The 27352-nt window shown below is 43.9% G+C and overlaps 1 protein-coding gene across 4 annotated transcripts in view; it reads right to left on the bottom strand.

Moving 5' to 3' along the window:
* Positions 1-27352, bottom strand: part of IPO11 (importin 11) — an 813637-nt gene that overhangs the window by 539825 nt on the left and 246460 nt on the right. For all 4 annotated transcript variants that reach the window (XM_030193171.1, XM_030193174.1, XM_030193172.1 and 1 more), the window contains 2 exons: positions 26411-26526; positions 5143-5219 (listed from right to left, as the gene is read on the bottom strand). In XM_030193171.1, coding sequence (XP_030049031.1) covers positions 5143-5219; positions 26411-26526 — 193 coding nt within the window. The remainder of the gene's footprint in view (positions 1-5142; positions 5220-26410; positions 26527-27352) is intronic.

The following is a 27352-nucleotide window of genomic DNA, read 5'->3' as shown; positions in this document are numbered from 1 at the left end:
TTGAAGGTCCTGGATTTCAAAGGAACTAACTTTGCCGAGATGGGGGAATTTCTCAAGGAACAGTTAGCGGGATGGGATCAGCTGAAGGATGTAGAACAGCAACGGACAAGACTGAAAGGAGCAATATTAAAGGCAACTAACCTTTATGTTAGAAAATTACATAAAAGTAAGAGGAAAAGAAGTATTGCACAATTATTATTCTCACACAAATTTACAGCTATTTTAATGCAGAGCTAAATATGAACATATAGGGGCTGATATTGAGACCATAGGAGGGAACTTGGCTAACACTCTCAAGGAGGGGAGGGAGTTAACTGTCACAATGCTGCTCAGGAGTGGGGGATGGGTATGCTGCTGGAGATCAGGTGTTTCTGTTGTTTAAAGTGGCAAGCATAATGACATAGCACAGATGCACTGCTATTTGCAGTTAACTGCAAGACAAATGCTAACTAAAACTCCAGCAGTTACCACATGGACTTAGGGCTAGATGCACTAAACCTTAACGACCCTCTAACAACCTTTAACGAAGGACATTCCTAACGGTTGCATGCATTAAAGGCCTTTTTCCTACGAAGCAAGCAGCTAACAAAAACGGAATGCAAAGGAGAAACTACCATTGAAATGTGGACAATTCGGAATGCACTAACCATACCGATGATTGCAACGAATCATTTACCATCAGAAATTTTACGTGTGCTCAGACCTGTCGTTAAGGCCTGAGCTATCATCTCCTCGCTGCCCCCTGCACCATAAAAATCCAAGCCACCATGTTTAAAAAGAAAAGTGAGATACAAACACAAACACGTGGCTCTCCGCTTTCCCCTGCATCATTACAAAACAAAACATACTGCTTCTCCCTGCAGCTTAAAAATCCTGTCTCTCCCCTTCTCCCACAGCTTTGAAAATTAACACTCTCTGCTATCCCCTAAAGCCAATTTTCCCAGTACTGTAAACAAGCTGCAAAGAGGTCTTTTGTTACAAAAGGGGATTTACAAGGGTCGTTCTTTTTAGAGTTTTCTTCAACTGCACTCTTCTGCTAGATCAGACAGCTAAAAGGCTTGCAGGTCGAGATCCCCCCCTCGCACGCCCCGTTTGTGGCTTCTCTGCGCATGCTTAAGGAGCAAATTAAACGACGGGGATAACAAACGCTTGATACATTGTACTTTTCAATACCGCACCGAACATTTCTGAGTTGGTTTTTTTGTGCATTCTTCATTGTTTCAAATTCGTTAAGCACTTTTACGATTTAGATTTTTTAACGTTTGGTTGATGCATCTAGCCCTTAGTACTTACTACACATTAACTTTTACACCTAACAGCACCTTAGTAAACATACCCTTCCAGACTCAGATAAGCAGATCTTAGAGGACAATAATAGGGAATTAGGGCTTTGCCTCATACCAGATAGTAAACCTCTCCCATTTATAATTATAAGGTAAAAGTACCCAAGGCACCAGTTAAATAAAACCATAAGAGCATATAATTTCACTCAATAGCCAAGCAATGAGGATTGAAGACTGAGGAGCAGCAATATTCTCAGTCCTATGATGTCAAACAACTGTTTTTTCCTGATGGATAAATTGCAAACAACTCAAAACAAAATCACTCTCAGCCAAGAAGACACTATAAGAATCAAAGACTTTAGGTCTCTTCTAAATTTTATTGATGTTAATGCAACTAGAGATATTGGGAAATAAGCATAAATGTAGGGAGAAGACATCTGACACTATACTGCTTTCTGACCTCTTTCTGGGACAAAAAAACTGGTATTTTCCTGTTCTGAACTGCTGCAAAACCTCTACCTTAAAGTTCCCCACCAAAAGAAGATTCTGTTCACTACATATGGGCAGTGCTTTTTTTGTGCCGGTACGCAACGGTAGGGCGTACTGGCACCTTTTTCTCCTCCTGTCCTCCCCTCCCATGATATCCAGCGATTCTCCGCCTCTCCCCTGCCCTCCCATCGACATGCAGCGATTCTCCGTCTCTCCCTTGCCCTCACCTCTCCCATATCCAGCGATTCTTCGTCCCCCAGCCGTCCTCCTCCACTGCATGCCAGCCAGCGTCGGACTCAGAAGCGAACGGTGCAGGCAGCGATTGGCTGGCAGCATCGTAGCTTCCCTCTGCGAGTCCCGCCTATGCGTAAACAGGAAGTTGTAGGCGGGACTCGCAGAGGGAAGCTACGACGCTGCCAGCCAATCGCTGCCTGCACCATTCGCTTCTGAGTACGACGCTGGCTGGCAGGCAGTGAAGGAGGACGGCTGGGGGACGAAGAATCGCTGGATATGGGAGAGATGAGGGCAGGGGAGAGACGGAGAATCGCTGCACGTCGATGGGAGGGCAGGGGAGAGGCGGAGAATCGCTGGAAATCATGGGAGGGGAGGGCAGGGATGAGATCATTGCTGGACATCGATGGGATGGGAGGGGAGGGCAGGGGAGAGAGAATTGCTGGACATGGATGGGAGGGGAGGACAGGGAAGAGGGAATTGCTGGACATGGATGGGAGGGGAGGACAGGGAAGAGGGAATTGCTGGACATGGATGGGAGGGGAGGGCAGGGAAGAGGGAATTGCTGGACATCGATGGGAGGGCAGGGGAGGGCAGGGCAGGGAAGAGAGAATTGTTGGACATTGATGGGAGGGCAGGGATGAGATAATTGCTGGACATGGAGGGGCGAGAGGAGAATCGCTGGATGGGGAGGGGAGGACAAGGAAGAGAGAATTGCTGGACATGGAGGGGAGGACAAGGAAGAGAGAATTGCTGGACATGGAGGGGAGGGCAGGGAAGAGAGAATTGCTGGACATGGAGGGGAGAAAGGAGAATCGCTGGACGGGGAGGGGAGGACAGGGATGAGAAAACTGCTGGACAGGGAGGGGAGGGCAGGGAAAAGAGAATTGCTGGACATGGAGGGGAGAGAGGAGAATCGCTGGACGGGGAGGGGAGGACAGGGATGAGAGAATTGCTGGACATGGATGAGAGGGGAGAGAGGAGAAATGCTAGAAATGGATGGAGAGGAGAGCAGGAGAGAGGAGAATTGCTGGACATGGATGGATGGAGGAGTTGGCGGGGAGAGAAGAGAAATGCTGGACTTGGATGGAAGAGAGGGGAGAGAGAAATATTGCTTTATATGGATACAGGGGAGGGAAGCGAGAGGAGAAATGCTGGACATGGATGGGGGGAAGGAGAGAGGAGAAGTGCTGGACATGGATGGAGGCGAGGAAAGTAAAAAGAAGAAGATGCACATGGATGGAGATGAGGGAAGAGAGGAGAAAAACTGCACATGGATGGAGAAAATAGGCAAAAGCTGGATCCACGTTATACCTCCTCCAGTCAATTCCATGGAGGAGGACCCAGCTTTTACTTATGGATGCAGGGCAACAAAAGAAGAAGAAAGGAGGAAAGTAAAGAAGTAAATGGAAAGGAAGCCCTGGAAACGGAGTTAAGAGAACAGATAGAGAGCAGCAGAATCAGAGACTGGGACCAATATGGATAGAAAAACAAAGTCACCAGACAACAAAGATAGAAAAAAATCATTTTATTTTCATTTTAGTGTTTGGAATTTGTCTTATTTTGCACTGGGTATACTGGAGCTGTAACAGCTTACAGAAATTATTTATAATGAAAATAAAAATCACATTATTTTTTCTCCTATACTAGTATAATATTTTCAATGATGTCTGTTTATATGCCCCATGGCTGATATAAGGGGTGTGGCTAATGTGGGTGTGGCTTTAATAGGGGTGGTGCCATATGTGGTGACCCCGCCCATAATGAGTACCGGCACCTTTTTGTCTACAAAAAAAGCACTGTATATGGGTAAAGCTGACAACTGTACTTTCTGCCAGAGCATTTTTCATCCCTTCCAGGTAAGTGAATCTTGGGAGTTAATTCCAACTGAGATGGCCCAATCTCAGAACAGAAGCTTCCAACACAGGAGGAGGAATAGCCTGGTGGTTAGTGCAGCGGACTTCTATCCCAGGGAACTGGGTTTGATTCCCACTGCAACTCCTTGCGACTCTGGGCAAGTCACTTAACCCCCCCTATTGCCCCAGGTACAAATAAGTACCTGTATATACTATGTAAACCACTTTGAATGTAGTTGCAAAAACCACAGAAAGGCTGTATATCAAGTCCCATTCACCTTCCCTGCTTGCTCAGGTTGAATATATCTTCCCAACTTTCTCTTTTAACCAGGACAAATGAGTTCTGAAACCCCTTAGATGGTAGGGTGTTTTCTCAGACCAGGGAAACTGGATGTGAAGTCCATTTAGGTTAGGTACATCTGTACCCAGGACAAACAAGTAGTGATGAATTTGGAAAGGTATGGCTCTTCATAACTGAAATGGTTATGCCACCAGAACAAGGAGTCTCTTGAGCTGTTCTGGCAAACAAATGCATTCCTATAGTCCTTGAATAGCTTGGTTATACTAGGACTTCAAAGTTCACTGTGTTTATCTAACAAGAAGATGTAAATAACAACCATAAGAAGCTAATGTTTTTAACCCATACTAAAATATTGTTAAGACCAATGTCTCCAACATAGAAAGCATTCATAATCCCACTTACTCTAGTTCTATCAAAGATACATTATCCATATTTAAGCATTTCTATAATGTTTCAAATTGCTACATTTAACAACAAACCTGAAAGACAACTGAAAACACAAAGGGGCCCTTTTACTAAACTGTATTAAGTGCTAAAAAGTACTTAACATGGATAATTTGCCTGTCAGCAAGCAAAATCAAGCTTTTGTTTTTTTGGTAGAGTTATCCAGCTAGTGCATTTGCATTAGCGTGCTCTATCTGGATAATGCAGAGTTAACTTGGGAGCACCTAATGCCTCTTAAATAGGATACGATCAGTGCTCTCCTGCTAACTTTTGTCAGGTAACATGTACTAATGTGAACAGTGGCGCATGACCTGAAAAAAAAATAATTGAAAAAGGCCTTGAATACTGCTGCTTTAGAAATAGGCTTAGCAAGGGAAAGTCTCACATTAAAATATGTTGGGTTCCAAAGTTATGTAAAACTTGTTTAAAACTATTACACAATAGTGTTCCAAGAACGTATAATTCATTCTTTAAAAAAATTGTGATTTTATAGATAATATATTTATTCTGTTGCTTAAAATGTTGCATTATCACTTACCAAGAAGTGCAGACATATTCTGAAAAATACGGAGCAACTCAGGAGTAATAGATGGGCTATTTTCCAAGGTCACTAACCTAGGAACAGATCAAATGACATTCCTCAAATGAAAATCCTCTCTTCACGCAATAAACATGTTACTAATAACAGCTGATGACAGGTGTAAAATCTTTTCATTTTGCAGGATCAACAAACATTTTCCCCTTAAATATGTTACACCACTAGTACCAGGCATCAACCTTTCTCTAAAAACTTTAAAAAATATTAGGAAAAATTAATAAATACAAGGGGCAGTTTTCAAACTGTCTACACTAGGACAAAGTGTGCATACTTTCATTGTGAAACTTGCCATGGATAGAAAGTACAAGTGGAGATACACACTAAATTCTTTGTGATCAAATTTACAAGAAAATGACTTGTAAAGATTTAAAAATAGTGTGTGTCTACTTTTCCTCCACCAATTTAAATAGGAGCATAGGAGTATTTCCTCTTAGTAACACATTGAAAGAGGGCAATTTTCAGGCAACTAAAACAGAGAAACACAGAAAACTTAAGGCAGATAAAGACTATATGGCCTATGCAGTCTGCCCAAATTTACAAGAAAATTACTTGTAAAGATTTAAAAATAACATGTGTCTACTTTTCCTCCACCAATTTAAATAGGAGCATAGGAGCATTTCTTCTTAGTAACACATTGAAAGAGGGCAATTTTCAGGCAACTAAAACAGAGAAACACAGAAAATTTAAGGCAGATAAAGACTATATGGCCTATGCAGTCTGCCCATCCATGACATCTACTATCCCTTCTTCTCCCTTAGAAATCCTATGTACTTGTCCCAAGTCTTCTTCAATTCAGATAGTTTTCATCTCCACCACCTCCTCCACTGGGAGGCAGTTCCATGAATTCACCACCATTTATGTAATGAAGTACTTCATCAGGTTACTTCTCAAAACCCAGATAATCCCCCAGTTACTGCACTTCCCTAAAGAGAGCTCCAGATAGGATTCTATCTTTGATGACAGAAAATCTCGTTTGGTCTTTATTGGGTACAGTTTTGTCCTTGAATCTTTGTAAACACAGATATTTTTGAATGTGCGTGTATTTCTGAATTGTCACCAATAAAAATTGTTGATACTAAAAAAAGGATTCTATCTTTTGTACCAGACAGTGACACCTACAAAACTGAGGACTGTAACGTGGAGAGGCATTTTTGATATGACGTCTAAGTAGGACTTTGGATGTTTTGCGCTAAATGACCCAAATCCAAATAGGAAATATAGCCATTTTCGAAACAGCAAAATGTTTATCCTTTTTTTTTTTTTTTTTCCAAAAATGGCCACATGTTAAATGGATTTTGTGTTCTATGTTTTTGGTCCATTTTCATAAAAAGACAACTAAGTGCCAAACCCCAAAAAATCAAGCTATTGGGATGTACGAGAAGCCAGAAATCTTAGTAGATTGGCCACACAGACATCCTGGGAGAGCAATGGGGCACCCTAGGGAACACTGAGGTGGACTTCATATAAACACTCCCAGGTACACATCTAATCTGCTAAGCTGTCCGAAATCCAACAAAAACCTACTGTACCCACCTGTACACCACTATAATAGCCCTAATGGGTGAAGGGGTCATTTACATGTGGGTACAGTAGGTTTTTGGGGAGTTTTAGAGGGCTCACCAAAAACCTACTGTGACAGATTGAGTGAGATATGGCCTGGGTCTCTTCTCTACAGTGCACTATACCGACCACTACACTACTCCAGAGACCTGCTTGCTGCTCTAATAGAACTGGCTATAATATTTATTTATTTATTTTATTTATTTATTGCATTTGTATCCCACATTTTCCCACCTCTTTGCAGGCTCAATGTGGCTTACAATACATCATGAATAATGGAAATGTGTTAGAAAATATACATTTAGTATTACAGTAGGATCTTGGGCAACATGATAATGAAAAAATATTATAGTAGTATAACAAGCAGATTTTGTAATACAGTTCTGAATATATGTGTAGGAGTTATATATGTTCACATTTGTTAATTTTTGTGATATGCCTTGTTGAAGAGATGGGTCTTCAGCAGTTTGCGAAAGCTGTCACAGAAACTGTTAAGTACTATTTTTATTCACATCTTTGGGGGGTAGGAGGGGGGTCAGTGACCACTGGGGGAGAAAGGGGGGGGGCATCCATGATTCCCCTCCAGGGGTCATCTGGACATTTAGTGCACCTTTTTGTGTCTTATTCATTCTAAAAACAGGTCTAGATCAAAACATTGAAGTTTTAGCCCTAGACGTTTCCACTTGACTATAAAATGTCCAAGTGTTAGGAATGCCCTATGCCCACCATAATCCCACCCCTGACATGCCCCCTTGTGATCTGGATGAACTGCTGATGAATTGCATAGATAAACATCTGCAAAAGATTTCAAAAATACTGTTTTGGACTTTTTGAGAAGAAATTCGTCCAAATGCTGCTTTTTGACAGTTTTTGGACATTTTTCTATTTCGAAAATAAGCCCCATAACAACATAGTAAATGACAGCAGATGAAGACCTGAACGATCCATCCAGTCTGTCCGACAGTCACATTCATTATCAATTCATGATTAAATCAGCAATGAATATGATGTAATGTACTTGATCATAGTCTGTTATAAAAAGATACCCAGTACTGCTTTTATCTTGGTTTGAATAAATTATTTCTTTGTTTTTATATATGTGTATCGGTCTACTTTTTATAACAGACTTTTATGTAGCAAGTAGACTGTTGCCTTTTTTGTTTATCTTTTTATGTGCTTGATCATAGTCTTTCTTTGGTGTTTCCGGGACATAGAGAAAAGTCAAACAAAAAGGTGGAAGGCACCATGACAAAGTATCAGGAAAGCCACAGAACAAGTTTATACTTCAAATTCAAAAGATGTCCATAATGAGGTTTCATATGCAATATGCAGGATACGCTTGACAAAAAAGCGAATGCTACATACCTGTAGAAGGTATTCTCCGAGGACAGCAGGCTGATTGTTCTCACTGATGGGTGACGTCCACGGCAGCCCCTCCAATTGAAAACTCTACTAGCAAAGGCCTTTGCTAGTCCTCGCGCGCCCATGCGCACCGCGCATGCGCGGCCATCTTCCCGCCCGAACCGGCTCGTATTCGTCAGTCCCATATGTAGCAAGACAAAGACAAGGGAAGACACAACTCCAAAGGGGAGGTGGGCGGGTTTGTGAGAACAATCAGCCTGCTGTCCTCGGAGAATACCTTCTACAGGTATGTAGCATTCGCTTTCTCCGAGGACAAGCAGGCTGCTTGTTCTCACTGATGGGGTATCCCTAGCCCCCAAGCTTACTCAAAACAACAAACATGGTCAATTGGGCCTCGCAACGGCGAGGACATAACTGAGATTGACCTAACAATTTATACAACTAACTGAGAGTGTAGCCTGGAACAGAATAAAATGGGCCTAGGGGGGTGGAGTTGGATTCTAAACCCCGAACAGATTCTGAAGCACTGACTGCCCGAACCGACTGTCGCGTCGGGTATCCTGCTGCAGGCAGTAATGAGATGTGAATGTGTGGACTGATGACCACGTAGCAGCTTTGCAAATCTCTTCAATAGTGGCTGACTTCAAGTGGGCCACTGACGCTGCCATGGCTCTAACATTATGAGCCGTGACATGACCCTCAAGAGCCAGCCCAGCCTGGGCGTAAGTGAAGGAAATGCAATCTGCTAGCCAATTGGATATGGTGCGTTTCCCACAGCCACTCCCCTCCTGTTGGGATCAAAAGAAACAAACAATTGGGCGGACTGTCTGTTGGGCTGTGTCCGCTCCAGATAGAAGGCCAATGCTCTTTTGCAGTCCAATGTGTGCAGCTGACGTTCAGCAGGGCAGGAATGAGGACGGGGAAAAAATGTTGGCAAGACAATTGACTGGTTCAGATGGAACTCCGACACTACCTTCGGCAAGAACTTAGGGTGAGTGCGGAGGACTACTCTGTTATGATGAAATTTGGTGTAAGGGGCCTGGGCTACCAGGGCCTGAAGCTCACAGACTCTACGAGCTGAAGTAACTGCCACCAAGAAAATGACCTTCCAGGTAAAGTACTTCAGATGGCAGGAGTTCAGTGGCTCAAAAGGAGGTTTCATCAGCTGGGTGAGAACGACATTGAGATCCCATGACACTGTAGGAGGTTTGACAGGGGGCCTTGACAAAAGCAAACTTCTCATGAAGCGAACAACTAAAGGCTGTCCTGAGATCGGCTTACCTTCCACACGGTAATGGTATGCACTGATTGCGCTAAGGTGAACCCTTACAGAGTTGGTCTTGAGACCAGACTCAGACAAATGCAGAAGGTATTCAAGCAGGGTCTGTGTAGGACAAAAGCGAGGATCTAGGGCCTTGCTGTCACACCAGACGGCAAACCTCCTCCATAGAAAGAAGTAACTCCTCTTAGTGGAATCTTTCCTGGAAGGAAGCAAGATACGAGAGACACCCTCTGACAGACCCAAAGAGGCAAAGTCTACGCTCTCAACATCCAGGCCGTGAGAGCCAGAGACTGGAGGTTGGGATGCAGAAGCGGCCCTTCATCCAGTGTGATGAGAGTCGGAAAACACTCCAATCACCACGGTTCTTCAGAGGACAACTCCAGAAGAAGGGGGAACCAGATCTGACGCGGCCAAAACGGAGCAATCAGAATCATGGTGCCTCAGTCTTGCTTGAGTTTCAACAAAGTCTTCCCCACCAGAGGTATGGGAGGATAAGCATACAGTAGACCTTCCCCCCAGTCCAGGAGGAAGGCATCCGATGCCAGCCTGCTGTGGGCCTGAAGTCTGTAACAGAATTGAGGGACCTTGTGGTTGGCCTGAGATGCAAAGAGATCCACCAAGGGGGTGCCCCACAACTGGAAGATCTGCCGCACTACTCTTGAATTGAGCGACCACTCGTGAGGTTGCATGATCCTGCTCAACCTGTCGGCCAGACTGTTGTTTACGCCTGCCAGATATGTGGCTTGGAGCAACATGCCGTACCGACGAGCCCACAGCCACATGCTGACGGCTTCCTGACACAGGGGGCGAGATCCGGTGCCCCCCTACTTGTTGATGTAATACATGGCAACCTGGTTGTCTGTCTGAATTTGGATAATTTGGTGGGACAGCCGATCTCTGAAAGCCTTCAGAGCGTTCCAGACCGCTCGTAACTCCAGGAGATTGATCGGTAGATCGTGTTCCTGGAGGGACCAGCTTCCCTGGGTGTGAAGCCCATCGACATGAGCTCCCCAACCCCAGGAGAGACGCATCCGTAGTCAGCACTTTTTGTGGCTGAGGAATTTGGAAGGGACGTCCCAGAGTGAAATTGGACCAAATCGTCCACCAATACAGGGATTTGAGAAAACTCGTGGACAGGTGGATCACGTCTTCTAGATCCCCAGCAGCCTGAAACCACTGGGAAACTAGGGTCCATTGAGCAGATCGCATGTGAAGGTGGGCCATGGGAGTCACATGAACTGTGGAGGCCATGTGGCCCAACAATCTCAACATCTGCCGAGCTGTGATCTGCTGGGACGCTCGCACCCGGGAGACGAGGGACAACAAGTTGTTGGCTCTCGTCTCTGGGAGATAGGCATGAGCCGTCCGAGAATCCAGCAGAGCTCCTATGAATTCAAGTCTCTGTACTGGGAGAAGATGGGACTTTGGATAATTTATCACAAACCCCAGTAGCTCCAGGAGGCGAATAGTCCTCCGCTCTCTTGACAAATCCCTCCTTTCAGTACCCTTCTCCACCACCGCCAACTCTAGGCTTCGCCCTTTCTGCCTCGCTTCGCCCCATGCTTGGAACAAACTCCCTGAGCCCATACGCCGGGCCCTCTCCCTACCCATCTTCAAATCATTGCTCAAAGCCCACCACTTCAATGTCGCCTTCGGCACCTAATCACTACACCTTTTCTCAGGAAATCTAAACTACCCCAACTTGACAATTCGTCCTTTAGATTGTAAGCTCTTCTGAGCAGGGACTGTCCTTATTTGTTAATTCGTACAGCGCTGCGTAACCCTTGTAGCGCTCTAGAAATGTTAAGAAGTAGCAGTAGTAGTAGTCCTCTGCATGGACTGTAAAGCTCCTGCCTCGGATGTGTTCTTCACCAGCCAATCGTCGAGATAGGGGAACACATGCACTCCCAGCCTGCGAAGCGCCGCTGCTACTACAGCCAGGCACTTCTTGAATAATCTGGGCGCAGAGGTGAGCCCAAAGGGTAGCACACAGTACTGGAAGTGATGTGTGCCCAGCTGAAATCGCAGATACTGCCTGTGAGCTGGCAGTATCGGGATGTGCGTTTAGGCGTCCTTCAAGTCCAGAGAGCATAGCCAGTCGTTTTCCTGAATCATGGGAAGAAGAGTGCCCAGGGAAAGCATCCTGAACTTTTCCTTTACCAAATATTTGTTCAGGGCCCTTAGGTCTAGGATGGTATGCATCCCCCCTGTTTTCTTCCACAAGGAAGTACCTGGAATAGAATCCCAGCCCTTCTTGCCCAGATGGCACGGGCTCGACCGCATTGGCGCTGAGAAGGGCGGAGAGTTCCTCTGCAAGTACCTGCTTGTGCTGGAAGCTGTAGGATTGAGCTCCCGGTGGGCAATTTGGAGGTTTGGAGGCCAAATTGAGGGTGTATCCTTGCTGGACTATTAGAAGAACCCAACGGTCGGAGGTTATAAGAGACCACCTTTGGTGAAAAGCTTTCAACCTCTCCCCGACCGGCAGATCGCCCGGAACTGACACGTTGATGTCGGCTATGCTCTGCTGGAGCCAGTCAAAAGCTCGCCCCCTGCTTTTGCTGGGGAGCCGTGGGGCCTTGCTGAGGCGCACGCTGCTGACGAGAGCGAGCGCGCTGGGGCTTAGCCTGGGCCGCAGGCTGTCGAGAAGGAGGATTGTACCTACGCTTACCAGAAGAGTAGGGAACAGCCTTCCTTCCCCCATAAAAACATCTACCTGAGGAGGTAGATGCTGAAGGCTGCCGGCGGGAGAACTTATCGAAAGCGGTATCCCGCTGGTGGAGCTGTTCTACCACCTGTTCGACTTTCTCTCCAAAAATATTGTCCGCTCGGCAAGGGGAGTCCGCAATCCGCTGCTGGATCCTATTTTCCAGGTCGGAGGCACGCAGCCATGAGAGTCTGCGCATCACCACACCTTGAGCAGCAGCCCTGGACGCAACATCAAAGGCATCATATACCCCTCTGGCCAGGAATTTTCTGCACGCCTTCAGCTGCCTGACCACCTCCTGAAATGGTTTGGCTTGTTCAGGAGGGAGCTTGTCCACCAAGCCCGCCAACTGCCGCACATTGTTCCGCATATGTATGCTCATGTAGAGCTGGTTAGACTGGATTTTGGCCACGAGCATAGAAGAATGGTAGGCCTTCCTCCCAAAGGAGTCTAAGGTTCTAGAGTCCTTGCCCAGGGGCGCCGAAGCATGCTCCCTAGAACTCTTAGCCTTCTTTAGGGCCAGATCCACAACACCAGAGTCGTGAGGCAACTGAGTGCGCATCAGCTCTGGGTCCCCATGGATCCGGTACTGGGACTCGATCTTCTTGGGAATGTGGGGATTACTTAGAGGCTTGGTCCAGTTCGCCAGCAATGTCTTTTTTAGGACATGATGCATGGGTACTGTGGACGCTTCCTTAGGTGGAGGATAGTCCAAGAGCTCAAACATTTCAGCCCTGGGCTCATCCTCCACAACCACCGGGAAGGGGATGGCCGTAGACATCTCCCAGACAAAGGCCGCAAAAGACAGACTCTCAGGAGGAGAAAGCTGCCTTTCAGGGGAGGGAGTGGGATCAGAAGGAAGGCCATCAGACTCCTCGTCAGAGAAATATCTGATGTCCTCCTCCTCCTCCCACGAGGCCTCACCATCGATATCAGACACAAGTTCATGAACCTGTGTCTGAAGCCGTGCCCGGCTTGACTCCGTGGAACCACGGCCACGGTGGGAGCGTCGAGAGGTAGACTCCCTCGCCAGCACCAGCGAAGCTCCCTCAGCCGACGTCGTCGGGGAGCCTTCCTGGGAGGCGACTGCAGTCGGTACCGCAAGCGGCACCGATGTCGGAGACCTCACCCCGGGCAAGGGGCCAGCCGGCGCCTCACTCGACGGTACCGGTGGCGCAAGCACCCCCGGTACCGGAGGGGAAGGGCGCAACAGCTCTCCCAGGATCTCTGGGAGAACGGCCCGGAGACTCTCGTGCAGAGCAGCTGTGGAGAAAGACATGGAAGCCGATGCAGGCGTCGAGGTCAGAGTCTGTTCCGGGCGTGGAGGCTGTTCCGGGCTGTCCAAGGTGGAGCGCATGAACTCCTCCTGAACAGAGGGTGAGCGGCCCTCCCGGTGCCGATGCCTACTGGGTGCAGACTCCCTCGGCGACCCAGAGCTCTCGGTACCGATGCGGGAAGGAGACCGGTGTCGATGCTTCTTTGACTTTTTCAAACGAAGCATGTCACCGGAGCTTCCCGGTACCGACGAGGAGGACGTAGAATCCAGCCATCGCTTCCTCGGGGCCGAGGCCGAAGAAGGTCGGTCTCGGGGGGGCTGTACCGCAGGAGCCCTCAGGGTAGGGGGAGACCCACCCGAAGGCTCACCGCCACCAGCAGGGGAATGGACAGCCCTCACCTGCACTCTAGTCGAAGCACCACCGTCCGACGGCATCAGCACTAGTGGAGGTCCCGGTACTACCGACGCCGACGCAGCCTTTCGATGTCTCGGCCCCGACGATGCAGAGGGTCGATGCCTCGATGCAGTCGATGCCAAGGTCGAAGGTCTTGATGCTGCCGACGTCGATGCACTTGATGCTCCCGGTGCTGTTGTCGACAAAGAGCCCGAGAACAACACGTTCCACTGGGCCAATCTCGCTACCTGAGTCCTCTTCTGTAAAAGGGCGCAAAGACTACAGGCCTGCGGGCGGTGCCCAGCCCCCAGACACTGAAGACACGACGCGTGCCTATCAGTGAGCAAGATTACCCGGGCGCACTGGGTGCACTTCTTGAAGCCGCTGGGAGACTTCGATGACATGGGCGGAAAAATCACGCCGGCGAAATCAAAATTCGCAATGGCGATTAAGGCACCAAAAATAGGGAGAGAAAAAACCCGTACCGAGGCCTCAAAAAAGGCCTACCCCGAAAGCGAAAGGAAACTTACGTCCGGGGAAAACAAACTGGACACACGGGAAGGGACAAGACCGAAAGGTCTCTCTTTTTTTTTTTTAACAAAATCGCAAAGACGCGCGAGGGTCAACTTTGAGGGGTGCGAAACGGCGCAAAACACGACCGTCCCGAGCGCGGACAAAAGAAGACTGACGAACACGAGCCGGTTCAGGCGGGAAGGCGGCCGCGCATGCGCGGTGCGCATTGGTGCGCGAGGACTAGCAAAGGCCTTTGCTAGTAAAGTTTCCGATTGGAGGGGCTGCCGTGGACGTCACCCATCAGTGAGAACAAGCAGCCTGCTTGTCCTCGGAGAAAACACAATAAAGTCTTCATGTACAGTATACAGGATAAGGTGACAAAAAACACCCAACACAGGCCGTGTTTCAGCAAATATGCCTTCTTCAGGGGTCTTCATTGAAATTTTAACAAAATATACAAAACTTAAGTTATATATACTACTACTAAACATTTCTAAAGCGCTACTAGGGTTACGCAGTGCTGTACAATTTAACATAGACGGACGGTCCCTGCTCAAGGAGCTTACAATCTAAGAGACAAGTGAACGGACAGTCCGATGGGGCGGTCAAATTGGGGCAGTCTGGATTTAGTGAACGGTAAGAGTTAGGTGCCGAATGCAGCATTGAAGAGGTGGGTTTTAAGCAAAGACTTGAAGATGGGCAGGGAGGGGGCTTGGCGTAAGGGCTCAGGAAGGTTGTTCCAAGCATAGGGTGAGGCGAGGCAGAATGAGCGGAGCCTGGAGTTGGCGGTGTTGGAGAAGGGTACAGAGAGGAGGGATTTGTCCTGTGAACGGAGGTTACGGGCGGGAACATAGGGGGAGATGAGGGAGGAGAGGTAGTGAGGGGCAGCAGACTGAATGCATTTGTAGGTAAGAAGGAGAAGCTTGAATTGAATGCGGTATCTGATTGGAAGCCAGTGAAGTGACCTGAGGAGAGGGGTGATATGAGTAAATCGGTTTTGGCGGAATATGAGACGTGCCGCAGAGTTCTGAACAGATTGAAGGGGGGATAGATGGCTAAGTGGGAGGCCGGTGAGGAGTAAGTTGCAGTAGGCAAGGCGAGAGGTAATGAGAGCATGGACAAGAGTTCGGGTGGTGTGTTCAGAGAGGAAAGGGCGAATTTTGCTGATGTTAAAGAGGAAGAAGCGGCAGGTCTTGGCAGTCTGTTGGATATGCGCAGAGAAGGAGAGGGAGGAGTCAAAGATGACTCCGAGGTTACGGGCAGATGAGACGGGGAGGATGAGGGTATTATCAACTGAGATAGAAAGTGGAGACGTGGGTTTTGATGGGAAGACAATAGACCACATAAATTGCAAAGACAATATTGAAAAGAGGGAAGATGTATTGATCGTATAACCAGTGTACTAATAGGGAGGAAACCATTTAAAAGTGTTAACCAATAGAATAAAAAGTTTTCATAGTGTAAAATAATAAAATAATAGGTGTATGCACTGATTAATATCTGGTGGTGTAGGTCCCCCTTTCTATTAAGCAACATTGGTATTTTTTCACAGGATTGATTCCTTTTTTGTTACTAAATACTTCTGTATCATAAATACACAGGAAGCAAGTCTCTTTCAACTGAAAGGAAGCTCTGGAATGAGGCTGCATAGGATGAAGCTGAAAAGGAACAGACTCAGAAGTAACCTGAGAAAATACTTCATGGACAGGGTGGTGAACTTGTGGAACGGCTTCTTGGATTTCAGACATGCTGATTTTGGAACAATGGGGGAAATACCTGAAGAAGGATCTGATGGCATGGGTATGTATAGGAGATGTGGAAGGTCACTGGTCCAAGCTGAAAGCTGCTATAAATACAGCAACAGAACTTTATACAAGGAAAGTAAACAAAAGCAAGAGAAACAGGAAGCCTATATGGTTCTCCAAACAAGTGGCTGAAAAAATAGGGGCAAAAGAGGCTGCATTCAAGAAATTCAGAAGAACGCAACAAGAGGATTACACAAAAGATTACCAGTTTAAACTCAAAGAAGCAAAGAGGGAAATTTTGCTAGCGAAAGCACAGGCAAATGAAAAAATAGTTTAAGATGTAAAGACATGTGAAAAGACCTTTTTCAGATATATTGGTTAAGCAGAAAAGCTAGGAATGAAATTCTAAGACTGAAAGATACTAAGAACGGATATGTGGAGAGTGATGAGGATAAAGCAAACATACTAAACATATACTCCTCTTTGCTGTTTGCGGAAAAAAATCCTGGAGAAGGACCATGGTTGACTGCTGAACGTATATCTGGTAATGTAGTGGATGTTGCACCATTCACAGAAGAAAGCATTTATAAACAACTTGAAAATCTGAAAGTGGACAAAGCTATGGGGCAGGATATTGAGGGAGCTCATACAAATCACAGTAGAACCTAAAGTTGCAACTCTCATTACAGCTTCTGCCTCTGTCCAGACTGAATGCTTGCACCAAGACAAGATTCTGGTTTCATGTGATACATGCATGCACAATGAATCCCTCATGAAATAAATACAAGAACTAAGGGAGGAGGTAGGAAGACTAAGAAACATCTATGACAACCAGAAATTCATCACAGAGATGAATGTTGAAACACTGAGCAATCTTCAGCAGTCAGAGCACAGCTAGACTCAAGCAACCAGATCACACATACATACATATTGCCATACTGAGACAGACCAAAGGTCCATCAAGCCCAGTATCCTGTTTCCAACAGTGGCCAATCCAGGTCACAAATACCTGGCAAGATCCCAAAAAAGTACAAAACATTTTATGCTGCTTATCCCAGAAATAAGCAATGGAATTTCCCGAAGTCCATTTTAATAATGGTCTATGGACTTTTACTTTAAGAAGCCATCCAAACTTTTTTAAAACCCTGTTACGCTAACCGCCTTTATCACATTCTCTGGCAATGAATTCCAGAGTTTAATTACATGTTGAAGAAAGAAACTACTGGGTGAAAGGAAAGAAACCTGGTATGGTCATGTTCAATTACTAACGTAGTAGGATTACTTTTATACGTGCACATTATTTCTTTTCAGTCAGAAGAGATGTGCAGGGGATTGCTGCAAGATCAACCCTCCAACTCCATCTCCTGCCCTGTAGGCAGAAGAGCTAGAAACATATCAAAAACAGAAGGCAACAACAATCAAAATTCACACCACCACTGGACAAGTGACCATAACAAGCGAAAGGTAATGGTGGTTGGAGATTCACTTCTGAGTGGTACCAAGGCACCTATCTGCCAAACAGACATGCTGTCCAGAGAGGTGTGCTGTCTGCCTGGTGCCAAGATTCATGATGTTGCTGAAAGATTGCCTAGACTCATCAAGCCTACTGACCACTCTCCTATGCTGCTCATCCATGTTGACATGAATGATACTGCTGAGTATCTTACTGAACATATCAATCAGGACTTCATGGCTTTCGGTCAGAGGGTAAAGCACCAAGGTGCACAAGGTGGTGTTCTCATCGATCCTCCCTGTTGAAGGTAAAGGTCAAAGGAGAGCAGCTCGCATCCTGGAGCTAAATGTGTGGCTGCGTGGATGGTGCCAATGTGAGTGCTTTGGTTTCTTAAACCATGGGATGACTTTCCAAGAGCTACTGAGCAGTGATGGTGTCCATCAATCAAGGAAGGGATGGAGTGTCTTCAGCAACAGACTGGCTGAAGTACTAAAGATGGCTTTAAACTAAACTTGCTGGGGATGGGTAATAAAGACCCCAAAACCATAAATAACTCTCAGGAAGGTAGGACATTAAATGCCCCTATAGAAGTGGAAAAAAAAGAAAAACATCTGGAGAGCCCTGTATATCAGTGCTCGCAGTATGGGAAACAAACTTCTAGGTCTAGAGGCTACGATGATAGAAGCAGACTTGGATTTAGTGGTAGTCAAGGAGATGTGGTTCACGGAAAACCATGACTGGAATATAGTTATACCTGGCTATAATCCATTCAGGAAGGACAGGGTAGGAAAAAAGGGTGGAGTGGCATTATATGCTAAGAATAATATTAAAGTGACAGAACTGCAGGACACATAGGATATGGAAGAAGCACTGTGGATTAAACTGGAAAGAGGGAAAGGAAAATGTATTGACATCGGAGTAATATACAGATCACCTTCACAGTCAGAAGAAATGAACAGAGACTTAATTGAAGACATCCACAAGATAGCTAGGAAAGGGGAGTACTACTGTTAGGTGATTTTTAATATGCCGGATGTTGATTTGGACATTCCTGTTGCGGGGTCGCCCAGAAGCAAAGGGATCTTGGATTCCCTACAGGAAGAATTGTTTCAGCAGTGGGTAATGGAACCGACACGGGATGGAGCTGTTCTGGACCTGGTGCTTACAAACGGAGAGGATGTTTCTGATGTCACTGTGGGAGACCATTTGGCATCTGGTGATCCCCAAATGGTGTGATTCAATATTAAGACAGAGGAGAGGGCTAATTCAAGATTGAAGGTCCTGGATTTCAAACAAATAAACTTTGCTGAGTTGAGGGAATTTCTCAAGAAAGAATTAGTAGGATGGGAACAGCTCAAGGAAGTAGACCAGCAGTGAACAAGACTGAAAGGAGCTATTTTAAAGGCAGCTAACCTTTATGTTAATAAATTACATAAAGGAAAGAGGAGAAGAGACTATTTCCCTACACAATCTTTCCGGATGCTGGTCCAATCAATGATACTGCCACAACTAGACTACTGAAGGCACTAATGTGTTATGTGTGCAGCTAGGTGAACAAGCAAGGTGAAGCAAACAGGAAGAGTTATATCTTATTTCTGGCAGGTCACATTTGGCACTTCATGTACACTATAAAACGTCACTTAATTAGGAGTGTGCCTTCATGATCACACAATCAATTTTTTTGGGCACCTAAACATTTAAAGTACATGCAAATAGCTTTGTGTCTACCTAACTACGAATCTGTGCATTTAAGTTCTAGCTTGCATATAAAGGACAAGCAAGTTTACTTTACTGTAACAAACTGCAACTTTGAAACAGAGCAAGGGCAGCCACAAAATGTCAAAAAGAAAAATCTGGAAAATTGTTTTAGGGGAAGTAGTTTATTTAAAATGTATATTAAAAAAAAGCATACAGTTTTTAAAATGGGCCAACATAGCCATGTTTTAGCTGGCTTCCTGCATCAGGGTCCTAAAATATGTACACAAAAGTTCTTAAAAACCTCAAAAGGATTTAGTAGAAAGAAATTCCTTACGTAGGATGTCAAATGGATACCCTCATTTGCATGTACCTAGGTGTTTATCAGATGCCTTTGCCAACAAATTTACACTGGCAGTAGACATGATCAACTAAATATTTCTGTTGCCTTAGTACTGCACTTAAAGCACTTGATCTTTGAAATCAATTACTGTTCACCCCGGGTCCATTCTTTAGCTGTTCCTGGAGTACACACATCTACAGGTGATAAATCTGCTGAGGAGCTTCTGATGACCTATTTAGTTAACATTTACTCTTTAAGATCTAGACATGACATTATACATAACATCCTTATTAGTAACTGTCCAACATTTTTTATTGCAGAATCCATTTCAGACACTAGCCCAACGATTTTTACATCAATTATGCCTGCCTGGGTTTAAATATAAATCCTAAGGCCACCAAGCAACATGGTAGAGTACTAAGGCTGATTAACAGTATGCTTTCTTATTACTGGATTATTATTAATATAATTCCTGGTATGAAATTCTGATAATTTTATTTTGTCTATGGGAAATCTGCTTGATTTATCATTCCCCAAAGTTATCAATGTGGGGGGAAGTTATCAACGTGGGCTACAGTTTACACGGATTATTTTACCACAAGTCGTGCTATTTTAGCGCAGGGTCCTATTTTAAGCAATGAAACTGTGTGCTAAAATAGCACAACTTAAGATAAAATAACCCATCTTAAAGGTAGCCAACTTTGATAATTTCCCCCCATAAATAACCTTAATTCAAATCACTTCATCATATGCAAATGGCCATGTCTTCAGTATATAAAAATGGTCATAGTTTGAACCTGATTATTATTCCTTTTTATCTGGATCTTTGCCTCAAATCAGTTGTCTTAGGGGTCCTTTTTACTAAGGTGCGCTATATGATAAGATGTCCATTATATTTATTTATTTATTGCATTTGTATCCCACATTTTCCCACCTTTTTGCGGATTCAGTGTGGCTTACAATATGAGATGAATGATGGAAATACAGTTTGTTACAAATTGGTTATGGATTACATTGTGCAGAGTTATGCGAGACAATCGAAGTGTCGTTAAGGAATGTAACAATGGAACACAGACATTGAAACGTTGGAAGGAGACAATGAAGCATATTTTCAAAGCACTTAGCCTTCCAAAGTTCCATAGAAACCTATGGAACTTTGGAAGGCTAAGTGCTTTGAAAATATGCCTCAATGGGAGCTTAAAGGGCGATAATAAGGCATAAAGACATATGGTATGCATATTTCTGTGAGTAAAGGTATGAGTGATGTGAGATTACGGGGGGTGAGAGTTCAGAAGTGGATGTATGATGCATTAATGAACAGTAAGTGTGGACTTATGTGTTTTGGCTCTTTCCGTAGATTTTTTCAAAAAGATGGGTCTTCAATAATCTGCGGAAGGAAGCTTGCTCGTGGATCGTTCTTAAGTTGCACGGCAGTGTATTCCAAAACTGCGTGCTCATGTGAGAAAAGGTTGACGCGTGTAGCGTCTTGTATTTCAAGCCCTTGCAATTGGGGAAGTGGAGGTTGAGGAAGGTTCAGGATGATCTTTTCGCATTTCTGGTAAGTCTATTAACTCAGACATGTAGGCTGGGGCTTCGCCGTGAATGATTTTGTGGACTAATGTGCATACTTTAAAAGTGACGCGTTCTTTGAGTGGAAGCCAGTGCAGTTTCTCTCGTAGTGGTTCTGCACTTTCATATTTTGGCTTTCCAAAGATGAGTCTGGCTGCCGTATTTTGGGCCGTTTGGAGTTTCCTCAGTGTTTGCTCTTTGCAACCTGCGTATAGTGAGTTGCAGTAATCCAGATGGCTGAGTACGAGGAATTGCACTAGGCTGCGAAAGACGGATCTTGGGAAGAATGGTCTTATCTTTTTCAGTTTCCACATGCAGTAAAACATCTTTTTAGTTGTGTTGTTTGCGTGATTTTCGAGCGTTAGATGGCGGTCGATAGTGACTCCAAGGATTTTTAGCGTTTCTGAGATTTCAAGGTTAAGGTTTGGTGTGTTTATAGCGGTAAATTCCTTTGTGTTGTATTGGGAGGTGAATATCAGGCATTGAGTTTTTTCTGCATTTAATTTCAGACGAAATGCATCTGCCCATTCGTTCATGATGTGTAGGCTTTGATTGATTTCGTTGAAGATTTCGTTAATGTCCATTATATTCCTAAGGGCGTTTTATTTAGCATGTGCTAAATCTGTTAGTGCACCTTAGTAAAAAGGACCCCTTAGAGTACAACGATTGAAGTTATGTTTGTTGTCTTCATTTTATATTAGAGTTCCACAAGGGGCATCATCCAGGTTGATGATTAGAGGCAAAATTAATTTGGATAAATTTTCTCAGAGATGGCAGGAACAATCTTCTATGATGCCAAGTTCCAATTTTATATACATACCAACCCTGAACCAGATATTAGGTAATTCATTAAATCAGTCTAACTCTTCTCATTGGCCACATACCATCAACTAATTACTCAGCAAAAAAACACATTTTTCTAAGAGAATTAATGGGGCCTTAAACCTACCATGTGAATTGCATTCACTATTCACCACTTGGATTAGTTTAATGGAGCAAACAATGTTGGAACTACAGTATGTCCCAATGATTTAGGCAAATCTTTTGACTCAAGATGTCAGGTAGACAATACTCCTCATTGTAGTGACTTGCAATCATTAGACTGCCTGTTCAAATATGAGCTATTTGTATGGGTTGAATTTTCTTTGGTAAATGCCAAGTACTTAGAAAAACTACTGAAGCGTGTATCATCACATTGTACTCTAATCAGACCCAGTTCCTACTGGAATTATAAAGAGCTGTCAGCTGTTGATGTAACCTATGTTAGTCAAATTACTTAACAGCTACTGAACTTTGCAATTTTTATCACCTTTGTTAAAAAGAGTTGTGATACAGCTAGTATTAAAAAAAAGGCTAATGCTGATCTTGAGATTCTAACTATAGACACTTATCCAATATTCATTTCTTTGCCAAAAATAAGTGAACAGGTAGTTTTTGGATCAACTTCAACAGTTTCTGGATGTTCATATGATATTAGATGAGTACCAGTTTGGGTTCTGTGCTGGATGTAGCAGGGATACCCTTTTGGGGTTGGACCATCAATGTTATAATGGTTAGACAATGAACAATGCATTTTGATTGGTAAAAGCTGTTCAAGATGGTTTCAGATGACTCAAGGCCTGCCTCAAGTTTTAGCCTTGTCAGTCATACTTTTTAACATCTATATACATCCATTATAAGACTCCTTTGAGATCAATGAATAATAGTTATCATTTTTATGCAAGTAATATAATGATGTTCTTAATAGCTAGTATAGACATCCAGGATGCTCTTCAACAAATGGCTAGTTGTATTAATTCTGTTTTTAGCAGATTGCAATTGAAAGGATTCTTATTGAATCTAAGGAAGACAGAATTGCTGATAGAGTTGTGAAATGGCACATTAATTTTAAAGACCGTTTTGTTTTAAGATTGTTTAAAGTGGTACAATCATGAATGTTTTTATCAATATCAGTTCCATTGACTTTATGTTGCCCTTCAAGACCATTGAGCTCTCATACACAAGGGCAATTACCTGTTATCACTATTGAATAGCACCCATATTCTCTATTTCAGGTCCTCTAATCATTTGCCTTTCAATATTAGATTGCTAACTGATCTGTTATATTTCCAGAACGTTAAAGCACATTACTCTCACACAGTTGTTAGTAGGAAAATTATGACGTTTTAGTTTGATTTATAGTTACTTTCTTTATTCATTGTTTTAATTGTTTGTGGTCCATTGCTTTTAATTTTTTTTTTCAGTTTTATTGTATCACAGCCTGGAGACCCTGGTGTGTCTCCAATTATTATAACTTGCATTGTTAACTGGTTAATTTTTATTTTTCTTACATTTGTACCCCGCGCTTTCCTACTCATAGCAGGTTCAATGCGGCTTACATATTATATACAGGTACTTATTTGTACCTGGGGCAATGGAGGGTTAAGTGACTTGCCCAGAGTCACAAGGAGCTGCCTGTGCCTGCAGTGGGAATCGAACCCAGTTCCCCAGGACCAAAGTCCACCACTCTAACCACTAGGCCACTCCTCCACTCATGAATGCTGTGCTCCTATTAACTCTAGATGACTACCTCAAAAATGCTGAAGGCTATTCCATACTTAGGTCAGCTCTAATGGTAGGATTCAAAAATTCCTGGGCACCACATTGCCATAACACATAGAAACTGCTCTGCAACACCTGGGATTTCAAGCAGAGAGAAGTCAAATGCAAAGCGCTGATAAGGAAGACAAAGAGACTTTGAAATGAAGATTGATTGGAGGCAGAAACACATAGAAAAAACTTTTTTAGGGCTAGTGCTCTTCAGCTTGGAAAACACTGTGGAGGGAAGATATGCTAGAGGTCTATAAAATACTGAGTGGAGTGGAATGAGTAGAGGTAAATGGCTTGTTTCCTCTTTCCAAAAATACAACAACTAGGGGGACATGCAATTAAGCTACTAAGTAGTAAATTTAAAACAAGCTTGATCATTTTTAAGAAGGCACTTAAGACTTTTTTTTATACCAGCAGGCCTATGGTGTATCAGAACAGTGAACTGATTTTAGTGTTTGCTTTATTTAATTGGAAGTTAAAGGGTGCCATTTACACTCAGTTTTGGATATATGAAGATTAGTATGGCTTATTGATGATGATTATTATTGATGAGTGGAGGAGTGGCCTAGTGGTTAGGGTGGTGGACTTTGGTCCTGGGGAACTGAGGAACTGAGTTTGATTCCCACTTCAGGCACAGGCAGCTCCTTGTGACTCTGGGCAAGTCACTTAACCCTCCATTGCCTCATGTAAGCCGCATTGAGCCTGCCATGAGTGGGAAAAGCACGGGGTAGAAATGTAAAAAATAAATAAATAAATAAATGATGATTATTATTATTGCTACCATTTAGTTATGTTATATATTTTTGGTTTGTATGTACAATTGAATTACATATGTTTTTATTGTACGGGTTAGTAAATAATATAAATAAATAAACCGGAGAAAATATTTCTTCACTCAACGTGTAATTAAACTCTGGAATTTGTTGCCAAAGAATGTGGTAATAGCAACTCAACAGGGTTTAAAAAAGGTTTGGATAATTTCCTAAAAGAAAAGTCATTAAGCCATTACTACGATGGATTTGGGAAAATCTACAGCATAAAATCTGTTTTACTGTTCTGGGATCTCGCCAGGTACTTGTGACCTGGATTGGCCACTATTGGAAACAGGACACTTGGCTTCATGGACCTTTCGGTCTGTCCCATTATAGCAATGCTTATGTTCTAATGAGAGAGAGAGCGACAGACAGACAGACAGACAGACAGGGAGAGAAGATCGTGGGAAGAAATAAAGTATGCGAGGGCCAAAGCCATAGTCACAGGTAAATCATAGAGGCAACTGCCTCAATGGTGGCAATTAGGGGTGCCTGCATATTACTGAAAGCACACTTTTGAAAGGTGTGGAATGGATCTGCCAACTTCTATCAGCTCTGCGCAACTGTGCATCAAGGGCCTGATTTATTAAGTTTTCTTTTCTCATGGACACAGACAAAGTAGATCAAGCTCCTAATGGAGCTGCAATAGACCTGGTTTCTTTCTTTCTTTCTAAATATTTATATAATACACATGGAAAGTGTAGAGCATGTTTGGTACATCTGTGAAACAAATCCTTACTTAAATGCATTTGAACTTTATATTTTAGATAGCAGAATGTCGAAATGTAGAAAGGTGTAAACACTTTATAAGACACTATAAATTTCTATCCCAAGTTCACTACTATTTGCTTTCAATTTCTGTTCCCCAAGATAACTCATTTTATGTTTGTGTTTCAGACAATGAAGAAAATGCTCAGAAAGACAGGAGCTAACAAAGATTCTAACCTGCAACAGGTGTTTTCCATACACAGAAGATTAATCAGGCACGCAAGGAGTGATGTTATCCAATGGTGCCGGGACAGAACAGTTCTCCCAGAGCTGAGATACCTGGGGTAAAGTTCTGAACATTTGTAGCTTGCCCTGAAATTCAAAATGGGACACAGACTCCCCACTCCTTCGAATGCCTTCCTCAGGATGAGAAAGTATCTGACAATGGAATAGGTTTAACTGTATTGGTTTAGGACAGTAGAAAACCTTATCCTGAAGTAGTTGGGTATGAAAGTAATGGCTGAGACCAGCTGAGGTGTCACTGAAAGGATTGGATAGAAACAGGAGGTGATATACAGACCAGTGAGCTTGTGCATCTATTGAATCTATTTTTAACTTTCATCATTCTTGTGGGAAAATAACTGTACCCTACTTGCTTTGAGGCCCTTTTTTTCTTTCTGGCAAAGCCTACAAAGGAGCTAACATTGGGTCTATTGAGCTTGTCTGCCAAATTGAAAAAAGCTCCTTTTCTTAAATGAGGAACTAATATATTGTGTTGTGCTCATTCACCTAAAGGACCACATAGGCTCTGAGTTTAGAACAGAGATGTTGCACGGTCTTACAATAATCCTTAATGTAGCAGAAGAGTAGCCTAATGATTAGACTGTAAGCCCACTAGGGACAGGAAAATATGTACTGTAACTGAATGTAACTTGCTCTGAACCGAGAAAGGTATTAACTAAAGAAGGTTAATAAAAGGATTTGTATTTAACACTTTCATCAAAGAGATTCGCCCCAGTCCAGGATAAATCTGACAACTTAGCAAACATATCTTGAAGCTCGGAGAGCTGTTCTGTCTCAGAGCTCACATGATGTCATCCACTTGTGCCCCTGATTCAATCCTGCATGTCAATGGACAACCCACTATAATGGCTTACTAAAAGCACGTTTTGATAATGAGATATTGCTGAAAGTTCATCTTACCACAATTCTAAACCATCTTCAAGAAGATACACATGTGGAGGCTGTGAAACATCAGTACTCAGCTGAATTACTGGAAGGAGAAAAGGATATAGATTCTTGCTATCTTCACCTAATCCCTGAAAGAATTAAAAAAAACAAGATCATAATGACAAAGCAAACAAGCTAAACATTTAGGAGCCAATATTCAAAGCGATTTAGGGCCAGATGCACTAAACTTAATGAGCCAGCAACATGGTTTTTAAACTGGTTCTAGCCAGTTTAGCGCGCAAGTAGTAAACCGGGACATGCACAAAAGGGTTCTCCTAGCCATTTTCCTGTCACAGTAGCAGCTAACGAAAACGGAATGCAAATGAGCTAATTAGTATTATAATGTGAATGCGATGTGATGCACAGCCGTTTCTGACCCCATGCACCGTGGAAAACATAACGGGAGGTCTGCACCTCTCATTGGGGCTGCTGTGAGCGGGACCCATGCAGAGGAGGATGCCCATCACAAAAATCGGAAGAAATGTGCTCGTCAGGGACGTCCTTTCAAGGGCCTAACTCTTGGACATCCTTCACTCAAAAAAAAAAAAAAAAAAAAAGGACGTCCCTGACGAGCACTTGGACATATTTTTTCTTCAGATTTTGTGATGGGCGTCCTTCTATTGGATGTGTTTTTCTTTCGTGCCTGAAAACTGCCGGAGAGAAGAATCGGGGATCAGGACGTGCAAGGACGCCCAAATCAAAACTATTTGGACGTCCCTTGCGATTATGCCCCTCTCTCAGCCAATCATAGAGCGTTTATCTGACACCAGTGACCGCTAAACACGCTGTGATTGGCTGAAAGAGACCTGGAGGGACATAATCAAAAGGGACGTCCAAATAGTTTTGATTTGGACGTCCTTGCACGTCCTGATCCCCGATTCTCTCTGGCGTGGTCATTTCCGGCATGTAAGAAAA

The sequence above is a fragment of the Microcaecilia unicolor genome, chromosome 2 (genome assembly GCF_901765095.1).
Source record: "Microcaecilia unicolor chromosome 2, aMicUni1.1, whole genome shotgun sequence".
NCBI classification, from domain to species: domain Eukaryota; kingdom Metazoa; phylum Chordata; class Amphibia; order Gymnophiona; family Siphonopidae; genus Microcaecilia; species Microcaecilia unicolor.
This window is presented reverse-complemented; position numbering and strand designations above follow the sequence as displayed.